This window comes from Pogona vitticeps, chromosome 1 (genome assembly GCF_051106095.1).
Source record: "Pogona vitticeps strain Pit_001003342236 chromosome 1, PviZW2.1, whole genome shotgun sequence".
NCBI classification, from domain to species: domain Eukaryota; kingdom Metazoa; phylum Chordata; class Lepidosauria; order Squamata; family Agamidae; genus Pogona; species Pogona vitticeps.
Genome location: NC_135783.1, coordinates 141,523,368 through 141,536,497, shown reverse-complemented (window position 1 = coordinate 141,536,497; position 13,130 = coordinate 141,523,368). Strand labels below are relative to the sequence as shown.

General features: G+C 42.9%; 1 protein-coding gene across 1 annotated transcript; it reads left to right on the top strand.

Annotated features, from left to right (window-relative positions):
- The first annotated feature begins 4,037 nt into the window (after positions 1–4,037).
- MATN3 (matrilin 3) lies at positions 4,038–13,116 on the top strand. Its single transcript, XM_073003473.2, has 7 exons — positions 4,038–4,761; positions 6,527–7,096; positions 8,390–8,512; positions 9,526–9,648; positions 10,541–10,672; positions 10,782–10,916; positions 12,740–13,116. The coding sequence occupies exons 1-7, from the start codon at positions 4,554–4,556 to the stop codon at positions 13,012–13,014; spliced, it is 1,566 nt and encodes a 521-aa protein (XP_072859574.2). The 5' UTR covers positions 4,038–4,553; the 3' UTR covers positions 13,015–13,116.
- Positions 13,117–13,130: the final 14 nt, after the last annotated feature.

Sequence of the window (13,130 nt, the reverse complement as noted above, 5' to 3'; positions counted from 1 at the left end):
TGGCTAGAATTTGTGGAGTCCATTACAGCATTTGCCGCTGGCTCCAGGGATGCGGTTGTCTATTGTGGGTTGACCATGAAGTTGAGTAGTCTGTTTTAAGTTACCTGTGAGTCTGGGTCTACCAGAAGTGATGATATAGGCAAAATTTCAATTGGACAATATACACTCAGGGCAAACAATCAGTTTTTTTCCCTTTGCTGTGTACAAATCTTTAGGACAAAAAGGACAGAATATGACAATTACAAATATGCTTTGCTTTGCAATTACAACCGCAGCCCCTGTGAAGCCAGATATTTTGAGGGGGTGAGGAATCTCCCCTGTAGAGAGCCTGGAGGCAAGGCCACTTTGGAATACCCAAGGAAGATGGCAAAAAGTCCCTAGGCATGTCAGGCGGGTCTGCGGAATCATAGAAAAATGAAGTTGGAAGGTGCCTACAGGGCCGTCAATTCCAACCCCCTGCTCAACGCAAGAATACAATCAAAGCATATCTGCCAGGTGGTTGGCTGAATTTTTTCTTGAATGCCTCCAACGTTGGGGCACTCACCAACTCCCGAGGTAACTGGTTCCACTGTCGTACTGCTCTAACAGGAAGCTTTTTCTGATATTCAGGAAAGCTCTCTCTTGTCCTTCGAGCAGGGAAACAAATGCATAATCTGAAGCTGGCACAGGTCATTTTCCTATCAATGAAATCAATGGAAGAATTTTTTAAAGAAAAGGAAACATGACCAAATACAGAGGGAAGAAGCTATCCGCCCCCCCACCCCCCCCGTCTGCTGACAGGGCTCTTCAAGACATTGACAAATGCTTCCCTCCCCCCTCGGTTTCTTCTGTACCTGGATAAAGATTCTTTGCCTCTTGTGTTGTTTACCATTTTGCCAAGCCAAAAAAATCATAAACAAACCAAACCCTTGCAAGTTAAAGGAAAGAGAGATGCTAGGGCAGAAGTCAAGCAATCACCAACAAGAAACGAAAGAATCTATTGCATTTATATCCTGCTTTTCCTCTAATGAAACCAACTTTTTCTCTGTCATAATACTAGACCCAGAGTCTTCCAGTGAAGCTGAATGGTGGGGACTTGGGGACTTTCAGAGGAGATATGGCTGGCTTCTAAGCACTGGACACAAACAGTGGCATTTGAAACCACAAAATATAGAGTTCCCTTGGTGCTCACATATCTTCACTTCCCAAAACATGCAGTACATACAATATAAAATTTCCACAGCTTCTGATTTTGGTTGCTTTAAAAGAGGAGTAACTGCATGTCAGTAGGATAAAATTAGCAATGACTTGTTATGCCTATGCAGTATGTTACCCTATGAGTAGCAGTTGCTGGGGAACATGAATGGGATCATTCTGTTGTTCTATATATGGGCTTTTCAAGAGGCACTTTATTGGCCGCTAAAGGAACAGAATGGTGGATTAGACACGTCTTTGGCCTGACCAAGCAGGGCCTTTATGTTCTTGCTTGGTGCACAGATTGGAAGGGCTCTTACTATCTGTCTAGCTAAAACTAGATTTTGTTCACTCTTCTGTGAGCTATCTAGCCACCAGTGAATAGGATTAGCAGCCTAATCCTCTGCATGTGTACTCTGAATTAAATATCTGCACTCAAGTGTAGCTTGCTTTCAAATATATGTTCACTTCCAAGACCATGTTGAAATAAAGATTTTCAAAAGACAAGGCTCGTTAGCCAGCTAAAGTGGCTTTTTGGCTTAGTTTAACTTGCCTGCTATTTTGCTTGTTCGATTGTTTCATAATAGGAAACACAGAACACTGAGGTAATAGAATAAAAGTTGTATGACCAGAAAAGATGCTCCTTAATTGTTTCCTTTTGAATGCAACCTGTAGAAAAGGTACAACTTGCAACAAGAGATTGGCCTTGGTGAATTAGGGTCAGATCATACCTTATGGCAAATGCATATTTCCTCATCTTATAATATTGTCCCTCCATATGCCTAAATCTGTCAAATGCACACGTATGAGAAATCAAGTATGGAAACAAAGCTGTACTTATTTCAGAAACGACCAGCAGCAAAACAAAAGCAGGCTAATTTGCAAAAAACAAAAAAAACACAGATACCTATGATCATCACCACTATCATTTCCCCCAGAAAAGGTTAATTCTAGTAAGAACCAGAGGAAAATTAGCACTCTATACAATTTACTCACCACTTTTGGATATCCTTTAAGTTATTTGCCGTATGCAAGACAGATAAACTGAATGTCCACAAAAATGTCTACTTTTTTCTTTTTATTGAACGAGCTCGCGTAAGCAGATAGGTGTGTGATATTGTTCCCTTGTCTACTGAATATTCATTGTAACTACAAAAAATTTAATACCTTGTTTCCCCGAAAATAAGACCTAACCTGAAAATAAACGCTAGTATGATTTTTCAGGATGCTCGTAATATAAGCCCTACCCCCAAAATAAGCCCTAGTTAAGTGAAACCATGTCCTAGTTATGGACGTGGTGGCGCTGCAGGTTAAACCGCAGAAGCCTCTGTGCTGTAAGATCTGTAGATCTGCAGCTGTAAGTTCGAATCCACGCAACGGAGTGAGCTCCCGTCGCTTGTCCCAGCTCCCGCCAACCTAGCGGTTCAAAAGCATGCAAATGCAACTAGATAACTAGGGACCACCTCGGTGGGAAGGTAACAGCGTTCCGTGTCTAAGTCGCACTGGCCATGTGACCATGGAAGATTGTCTCCAGACTAATGCTGGCTCTATGGCTTGGAAACGGGGATGAGCACCGCCCCCTAGAGTCGAACACGACTGGATAAAAATTGTCAAGGGGAACCTTTACCTTTATCTTTAAGTGAAACCCCAACTTCCACCATTGTGCACCAACCAGATGAAGATGATGTGACTGTATTTAAATAAATGTAGATTGTTGTACATGAAAAAAAAATCTAGAAAACCTGGAGAGGTTTGCTGTAGGTTAGACTTGACTCGATGTCATGCAATTATTACAGTAATTTAAAGGTAAAGGTAAAGGTTCCCCTTGACAATTTTTGTCCAGTCGTGTTCGACTCTAGGGGGCGGTGCTCATCCCCATTTCCAAGCCATAGAGCCAGTGTTTTGTCTGAAGACAATCTTCCGTGGTCACATGGCCAGTGCAACTTAGACACGGAACACTGTTACTTTCCCACCAAAGTGGTCCCTATTGATCTACTCGCATTTGCATGCTTTCGAACCGCTAGGTTGGCGGGAGTTGGGACAAAGCAACGGGAGCTCACTCCGTCGCGTGGATTCGATCTTACGACTGTTTGGTCTTCTGACCCTGCAGCACAGGCTTCTGCGGTTTAGCCCGCAGCGCCACCACGTCCCTATTACAGTAATTTACAGCATTGGAAATGCCACCTGATGATTATGTTAGCACATTGCAGTGTTGCACACAATGCACACCAATTATTTCATTGCCATTTCAATACTATACATGCAACATCCCATGGGTACTGTCTTGACACTAACATCTCAGTTTCTAAGGCTGCAGATCTTGCATTGTGAGCTGTGAAGCTCTTCCCCTGCCCCACTGAAAGCACAACAATGAAGCTGTTGAGAAGCCCTCTACGTTAGTACAGTAACTATCACAAAGCACTCTGTTCTCTTAAATTCCCTTTGGCTCTCTTGTACAGGCTTAGGAAGAAAACTTGATTTTCAGGGAGCCAAAGGATTTCAGCTCCATCGGCATTGTTGATGTGCATTCACAGGAGTTGTGGACTTGGCATATCTGGAATCATAGGATGAGTTTATACAAGGGTGTTCCATGTAGACAAACCAGCACTTGATACTTGCCCTTTTTTTGGCACAGTACCAAGAACAATATGTGCACCATTACTATATCTAAATGCTGGTTTTCTTTAAGCTGTCTGGACCCAACATTTATGGCAGGTTGAGTCCAGCTAATACTTCCAACTAGCTGACCACTTTACATCTTCAAATGTGCATCCTCAAATCAGATTTAGATGTATGTACCTTATGTTCACAGACACGTGAACAAAGCTTGGAGAAAAATCCCACTTTATTTGTTGTCCTTTTTTTTTTTTTTACTAATTTTAATTTGAAGGTGTTTACTACCAGTACCAATACATTAGTTCTTTTTTTGTCCTGTCCAAGTGTCACCTTGGATGTTTACCTTTGTGACCCACAATCGCAGCAGGCAATCTCTTTGACAAGTTTGAGTTTGGCTGTCCCAAACCTTGACTCCTGCAGCAGCTGGTCTTTGGCTGAAGCTGAGTAAGTGAAGCGCACACTGGAAGCTTGTATGTTCTCCTCTAATGAGCTGGAATGGCAGGCTGGAAGTTCGGGTTTCCTCCTCTAATGAGTCTGTTTCACTAACAATGTGATTGAGAAGAATGCCCAAAGAACTCTTGGTGTTTTAAATGAAGACATTGTAGTCTAGGGGGAGGGTAGAGACTGAGAGAACTGGTGATTCCTTCCACCTCCCCTCTTGCTCCCTGGCTAGGAACTTTTTTAAAAAATCTGTCTCAAGGAAAAACACACAAGAAGGAGACAGTGAGGTGCATAAACTTGTACTTCAATTCAAGGCAGCTAAAATGCTCTGGCTAGCAAGGATCCTTGGCTATTGCCTTTCTCTAGTTCTGCTCCCAGTTTTGGGGGGTCGTTATAGGTTTGCTGACGACCAAACTCAAAGCAGTCTGGACTCCATGTCGCTGCAGGCCAGTATCTTTGACGGAATGTCTGGAGCACAACCGACTGAAGCCTCTTCCCCAGATGAAAGCTACTTTTCAGGAATCTCTGAAGGTAATTGTGTTTCTATATTGTGGGCAGGAAGATTGGAGAAAGACTAGCTAGTATAAAAATATGAGAAGGTCAGGATTGCTTTCTACACATTGACCGTATACCCTCTATAACAGCGATGGCGTACCTATGGCACGCATGCCACAGCTGGCACACAGAGCCCTCTCCATGGGCACATGAGCCATAAGTTGCCATTGAAAAACAATTACCCATCCTCCAATTTTGGCACTCCCCTCTGCTAGTGCAGTGGTCCAGCGGAGGGGTGCAATGGTGGCCATTACCAGGCTAGCCCAACAGGGGGATTGGAGGACTGGTAAGTATTTCTCTGTTAATACTGCCCCTTGGGGGGGGGGGAAGCATTTAACTCTTGAGGTGCGGGGCAGTCTTGTTTTATAAACTAAAACCTCAGTATTCAGGTTTAATTGCAGGGTTGGCACTTTGAAATAAATAAGTTGGCTTTGTGTTGCAGTTTGGGCACTCGGGCTCAAAAAGGTTCACCATCGCTGGTCTATAATCTTGGTTTTCCAATTAATCAACAGTCCAGGCGTTCACCTTTGTTCTTGCAGGACTGCATGAGACTCGACGGTGCCTCATTTATTCTCCTGGAGATGGAATGATGGTAAAGTCTACCATAATAATCCGCAGCACGATAGGCGTGCTGTGAGCAGCACTCAGAAGATACATAGTTTTTGGACCAATTCCAGAATCCAACCTGCTCTCCCCAACTAGCATGGCCATTGCGCTGCAGCACTTAGAACAATGGTCCCTAACCTTTGTTAGGGTAGCCCAGAAGCCTTCACCACTAGCTGAGCTGGCTAGAGTTTCTGAGATTTGTCATCCAAGAACCTCTGGAGACTGACGCTTGGGAAGCACTGGTTTAGAATGTTGGACTAAGCATTTGAGCGAACTGGGTTCAGATTCTATTCGGCTGGGGGGTTAGGTGGGACCTCCCTGGGCTATCTTGGACAAGTTACACTTTCTCTGTCAAACCTCGCTCACAGAGTTGTTGTGAGGGCAAGGAGGGGAGGAGGGGAGCCATGCCTTGTGATCTCACTAGAGAAAAGGCAGGATATAAATGGGATACTTTTCCAACACTTAAGGAAAGGCTAGTAATAACACGGACGTGTTTACACTTGAGAGAAAGCAAGGAGCAATACTTAGGTTTTCAAAGGTGAGAGGCATCAGCACAAACTAATTTGTGAGGAATACAGCTGGCCTAAGATGAGTGCTGGGTGAAGGGTCCTTCTCTATGAGGAGTCGTAAACACTCCTAGATTAAAGGCTTTCTTTAAAAAGATCATTTGTGACAGTGGAGTATAAATGAAAGCGTACATCAAGGGTGGACAACATGAACAAAATGTCCCAGGGTACGAAGGGATTGCGAGGGCCTCTTTAAGAATATATTCCTTTCTACCCTTCTGTTTCTCCTCACATCTAACCAGAAATATAACTTACGTATCTTCATGAAGTGCTGCAACCCATTGAAAACTCATACACATAAAGCAAGTATTCCACAATAAGGTGATTTTGGTTGCTGTCTTCTAACCATTTACTTGGCAGCAAGATCATTAAACTTTCCAGGACTTTTGAGTCGACACAGGACTGTGTTGTTTGTTCCATAAATACAAATGTTATGCCGTGCTTTGCAAAGTCATTTCTGGATCTTTTGGCCTTCATATGAAGTGTTCTGTTTTGCTACCATTTCCATTCCCGTTTCCTCTGAGTTAAGCTACTTAATCCATAATGTTGTCCTCTACTTCCTCCTGCAGAAGACATATGTGGAAGTCAGCCCCTGGATCTGGTATTTATAATAGACAGCTCCCGCAGTGTTCGACTACATGAGTTTGAAAAAGTGAAAGTTTTCTTGGCCAACATGATTGACACCTTGGATGTGAGAGAACGGTCAACCCATGTGGCCGTGGTGAATTATGCAAGCACAGTCAAGATCGAGTTTGATCTTCAAACCTACTTCGACAAGGTTTCTATGAAGCAAGCAGTAGCCCACATCAGTCCATTATCTGCCGGTACCATGACTGGTCTGGCCATCCAGACTGCCATGGAAGACATTTTTGCCAAAGAAGGAGGAGCAAGAGACTCTTCCCTTGACATTCCCAAGGTGGCAATAATTGTGACTGATGGTCGTCCTCAGGATCAGGTGGAAGAGGTGGCATCCCGGGCTCGCGCTTCCGGAATTGAGATTTATGCAGTCGGGGTTGGCCGAGCAGACATGCAGTCCTTAAGGCTCTTGGCTAGTGAGCCTGTGGATGAGCACATTTCTTATGTGGAGACATACGACTTGATTGAAAAGTTGGCTTTTACATTTCGGGAAGCATTCTGTGGTAAGAAGATAGTATAATTCCTTTCTCCGTTTCTGCTCATAAAAGTGGTCCTTACTTGAATCAGTGAAGTAATTGGTTGAAATAGGTTACAATTTTAAGTTGTATTTAGGTCTTTTATGAATTGGCCAATATGATTGGTAGTTCTTGGAAATCACAAACGGTGTGTTGAAGTGTGATGTGCAAATATCTTTTGTAGAAAGAATGTTTCACAGCAGGCCACCGCTGACTAAAATATCATCTTTCTTTTTTCCATGTTTCTACACATAGGATCCCACAAAAACTAGAGCTGTATTCAATTATGCACACTTTAGTTCCCTTCAAAAAGTAAAAGTATCAGAATTTTGAAATATTGTTTCATAACTGGCACACAGGCTCCATGCAGACAAAAGATTTCTTATTTAAAATCTTAATGCATGGTTCTCTGTCATTGCTGCTCTCTACATTAATCATATTTATCTAAGTTCAGAAGAAAAATATCTTTGGCTGACTTTAATATATTGTAGCCCATGGGGTTCTGATTGAAGTGGCACTCAGCATCATGTCCAAATGGATAATGTGTGCTCTTGATTTGATAAAAGCAACATGAAGCTTTCTTTACTGCTGATTCGAAAGATGATTAGTTGAAGTGCTGCAGTCATCTCAAGGTGAAATAAGCATGGTGCATCACTGTTGTTCACAAGCACCCTGTTTCCCTGAAAATGTCCTAACCTGAAAATAAGCCCTAGTATGATTTTTCAGGATACTCATTATATAAGCCCTACCACCAAAAATAAGCCCTATTTAAGTGAAAACCCCTCCCTCCACCGCTGTGCAGCAACCAGAAAAAGATGACGTGACTGTATTTGAATAAATGTAGATTGTTGCGTGGTGGCGCTGTGGGCTAAACTGCAGAAGCCTGTGCTGCAGGGTCAGAAGACCAAGCAGTCGTAAGATCGAATCCACGCCCATCACTTGTCCCAGCTCCTGCCAACCTAGCGGTTTGAAAGCATGCAAATGCAAGTAGATCAATAGGGACCACTTCGGTGGGAAGGTAACAGCGTTCCGTGTCTAAGTCGCACTGGCCATGTGACCATGGGAGATTGTCTTCGGACAAAACGCTGGCTCTATGGCTTGGAAACGGGGATGAGCACCGCCCCCTAGAGTCGAACACGACTGGACAAAAATTGTCAAGGGGAACCTTTACCTTTACCTAGATTGTTGTACATGAAAAAAAAATCCTCTGAAAATAAGTCTTAAGAGCATGGGATAAAATGTGTACCTGGGTGCAAATTATTGTATATACTCCTCATCTAGCTGTGGATGCCTGTGTCCATGGAAACCATGACTGTGAGCAAATCTGTGAGGCGAATGACAGGTCCTGGCGCTGCAGCTGCTACGAAGGCTACACCTTGAACCTGGATGAGAGAACGTGCTCACGTAAGGCTCTAGTAGCTGTTTAAGCTAGCCTGTTCTGTGCTGGGAATCATAACCACTGTCCTTGTTGCTGCAGCCAGTCATAGAATTCCTTCACACCTTCCCTAGGAATGGAGAGCTTCTGTGCACCCAGAATGCACAACTGCGATCAGATCTGTGTGTCTACCAACGGCTCCTGGCATTGTGAGTGCTACGAAGGGTACACACTGAATTCTGATAACAGGACATGCTCGTGGCGCCTCGTGGCGCAGTGGTTAAAACGCTGTACTGCAGCTAAAACTGTGCTCACGACCTGGGGTTCAAATCCCAGGTAGCCGGCTCAAGGTTGACTCAGCCTTCCATCCTTCCGAGGTCGGTAAAATGAGTACCCAGCTTGCTGGGGGGGCAATGTGTAGCCTGTATAATTAAAAATTGCAAACCGCCCAGAGAGTGCTTGTAGCGCTATGGGGCGGTATATAAGTCCAATAAATAAATAAGTAAGTAAGAATTGGGAAGTTAGTCAATTCTGTGAGAGGATTTAAAAAAAAAAAACTAGTGAAATCATTTGGTACTATCTCATCAACATGTAGTGCTATGTGGTATAGCTTCGATTGGTGCCCCATTTACTGTATGTTACTTTATCACACTGAAGGAAGATGTGAGAAGTAGCACTGATGGCTACGCAGTTCCCTCTGCTGTTGTCTTCACTCGTGCATCACGCCATTTTTCTTCCAAAGGCAACAGTGTTAAGAAGCAAAGGCTGCAGACAAACTCACTCCTTTCTCTCCCTCTTAAGCCGTTTGCTTCCCAGAGAAGGAGGAAAAGGAAGTCACGTACAGTATCCTCCTGGCTTTTGATATGCATGGCAAATCTTTCTGTGAGATTACATTATGAAAATAAATCAGAAGATGCATCAAGGTTTTTGAAATCAGGTTAAAGTCATGTGATAGTTACATGGTATTTGGGCTGGTGTGTATTTCCTACTCCTGTTTCCATTTCCGCTTCAGTATAACCTCCTACCTTAACGTGTCTCCTAGGAAGGGAGCCTTGTGCACCTGGAGCCCATAACTGCCAACAGATCTGTATGCCCACCAACGGCTCCTGGCACTGTGAGTGCTATGAAGGGTATATCTTGAATGCAGACAAAAGAACATGCTCAGGTAAGAAACATCACTATTTAATGAGGAGGATTATTTAAAATCATCATCGTCATGAAAGCTACATTCAGCATATTTTAGTTAACCTGATGTTTACTTTGAGTTCGTAGCAATATTTAAGACAACTTTGTTGAGCATGTCATCGTTCTTGATTATCACCACACTGAGGATGAAGGAGGATTGAGCTGCGACAGTGGTTTCCCTTAGGCTGGCTGATGAGTTCATGTGAAGCTCATTTTGAACAAGAGGGTTTCTCATATCCTAGTAACATCTTTGGCCACTAAGTTATTTCAGGCCCACTCTGAGTAATATCTTAGTAGAGGCATTCAAGCAACTTCTCAGTAAGTGCAGTGGTGCAGAGGTTAGAATGTTGGCCTAGAATGAGAGAAACCTGGGTTCAAATCTGCATTCAGCCAGAGAGCTCACTGTATGATCATGGCCAAATCTCTTAGGCTAATATACCTCATAGGGTTGTTGTGAGGACGAAAATGAAGCAGGGAAGAACTGTATCCATTGCCTTGAGGTCCTTGGAAGAACTGTTAAGATAGGAGTGTAATTAATTAATATACATGTGAAGACAGCAGTTTTGAGTAACCTTACTTAGCCAAGACAGAGTCATTTATGTCCAACGGGCAGCTATCAGTGAGTATGGAGGATCTCAAGGTTTGCAGAAGTACAAAACCCTTTAGACAAAAATCCCACAGAGGCAGAAAATGAGCCAAATGATGCTTGCCTACTACCATGGGGTACTAAATGACTGTCAGGTGGGGGCTCCAGAAACCAAGTGAGAAATGGAAAGGAGTATCCTGTACAAGAGCATGTCACGCTGCAACACTCTGTGGCAGGTCTCGGGTAAGACTGATGTTTAACCTTCTTGCTTTAACTCCTTCCCTAGCTAGAGACTCCAGGGGTATCTGTACAACTGGAACCCATGACTGTGATCAGATCTGCGTTGCCAGCACTGACTCTTGGCACTGTAGCTGCTATGAAGGATACTCCTTGAATCCAGATAAGAGGACCTGCTCAGGTAAAGACCCGGTGAATCCTTCTATATGTATTTGGTCGGGAGGGGGGAGGGAATGAGTGTGACAGCCTCTCTTCGCAAGATGATCCTTTCCTTTTTTTTCTTTTTATAGCACATTCTTCACTTACAGACGTCTGTGCGCCTGGAACCCATGATTGCCAACAGATCTGTGTGCCTAGTGGCCGTTCCCATCGTTGTGAGTGCTATGAAGGATTTGCTCTGAATGCAGATAAGAAAACATGCTCAAGTAAGGATTTCACGGCTACATCAGTAATTGGATTGGGGAGGAAAAATGGATTTCCTTCCTTCCTTCCTTCCTCTAATTACATATTTGGTTCCGGATAAGAAATCAAAAGTTTGCATTCTGCCAAGATCATCTTGTGATCTTGACCAGATCAGACATCTTCACAAATGGGTGCAGGTGACACACTAGTTTTAATTGTACAAAGGCACTCCTGTCTCCTCCCAAAACCTGGGCATCCAGGCTCAGAGATGTAGTGTCTGGGATGTACTGACAACGGTGTAATATGCTAGATTCAGGTTGGTTGGTTGGTTTTACTGTTTTTATGGTGTTGTGGATAGAATGATAGACTAAGACTCAGAAGACCTGGGCTCAAATCCCTACTCAGCCACGGAAACTCAGCTGGCAGCTGATAATGGTAAAACCACTTCTGAAATACCTTATATACCTTGAAAACCCTGCTGGGATTGCCATAAGTCAGATGTGACTTCATGATGCATAACATACACAAACCTTTCTTGGCCTCTCTAGATAAAGTTGAGAGATCCTTGTGAACAGCATGACCTGTGGTATAATGGGTTGTTGCATTGTGGTGGGAATGGAGCAGCATTCAGAAGAAACACCTTGAGTGAGCCAGAAGCATCACTTGTACAAAGAGCCTTCTGCTCATTTTGGACAATTCACATTTCTCACAGCAGTTCCTAGCAACACAAGAATGCTGTTTAGGATTGTTTCCTGACCTAGACAGGGTCTTTGGTGGAACAGGAGAACGGGAAAGGAATGTGTCAGTGCAAATGATGCATAAGCCATAGTACTGGAGGTGTGTAACAATATGTCGCTTGCATTGTTTAGGATGGTGATGGTACTCACTGACACAGTAGATTACCAGATCAGTAACATGTTCCTTTGGGAGGCTTTCATCTCGCTTATTTTGCAGGCACAACAAAGCCTGCTTTCTGCCCTAGTGGCTGCCTGCCAGCGTCACAATTTACAAGAGTTGTGGTTTGCTGTTCCAGTAAAACCAAGAGAATTTTCCATTGAAAATATTTGAACCATGTACAACTTACTGACTCAGTAAAACAACTGTTGACTAGGAGATAAGGACTGATAAAAGAGTCTAAATAAAAGTCCAAGAGGATGGTGAGGCAAGGAGCAGCACCTGTAGATTCTGCAGGGGGGGGGGAGGGGATAAGTTTTTTTTTTCCTTTCTTCATCATTATAAACCTATGTTGATACGATATTTATTTGCTTATGCTTTAGCTTATTAAGGAAAATATTGTTAATGTGACTTACTTAATTGAGAGTTATTTGACTCAGTTAGTATTTTTGCATTACTTTTCTTGAAACTTGAAATGCTTTACCTAAGTTCATATTCTATTTTGACAGCTCTTATTAAGTTTCTAGATATAAATTTTGAGAACAATCTCTCTCTCTCTCTCTCTCTCTCTCTCTCACACACACACACACACACACACACACACACACACACACACACACACTCTACCTGTGTGTGCTTGTTCAATCAAAGGAGAAAAAACTGTTTTGTTCTGGAAAATCAGTTTACCTGTCTTGCATGGAGAAATAATCTAAAGGATATTCAGAAGAAAGATGCACATTTTTTTAATTTGGTTCATACTGAAATTAACCCTTTCTGAGATAATAGCCAGCTATGACAACACAGGCTTCTGAGTATTCCTAGAAGTCTATTAAGTTCGATAGGGCTCTTAAGGATGTGTTCAGACACTAGACTTTCTAACCTGTCAAATGAAAGAACCATTACTGGTGCTCTTATTACTGCTCATATTATTTATTATTTATTCTTTCCTTAGAAATGTCAGCAAGGAATCCTTCTTCCATGACAAAAGAAGAGTCCTGTAAATGTGAATCGTTTATTACTTTTCATAAGATGGCCACATCGTATCTTGAGACAATATTTATAAAGCATATCCTTTGTTTACAATCTTTCCATTTATTGACATCTTGCTATTCATTTCAAAGGTGGTGGTCTGCATTCAAATGTCCATCTATCAGTTTTCCTATGAAGGGAGTGGGTGTTGGCACAACCAGAACAGTTTCAGGAGCAAACCTTGCTAGATTCTGCTAGCCATTCTCTATATCAACCATTCTTAATGGGAGAATATGGTGCTCTGGGGGTTCCTGGCATATTTGAAGGACGCCATAGCCTGAACATTTTCTATTCTAGTTTTCTGTTCATCCACT

Coding starts and splice junctions, on each gene's coding strand:
- MATN3 (XM_073003473.2), top strand. CDS start 4,554: ATGCTCTGGCTAGCAAGGATCCTTGGCTATTGCCTTTCTCTAGTTCTG. Junction 4,762..6,526: donor CTTTTCAGGAATCTCTGAAG/GTAATTGTGTTT, acceptor TTCCTCCTGCAG/AAGACATATGTGGAAGTCAG. Junction 10,917..12,739: donor AGATAAGAAAACATGCTCAA/GTAAGGATTTCA, acceptor TTCTTTCCTTAG/AAATGTCAGCAAGGAATCCT.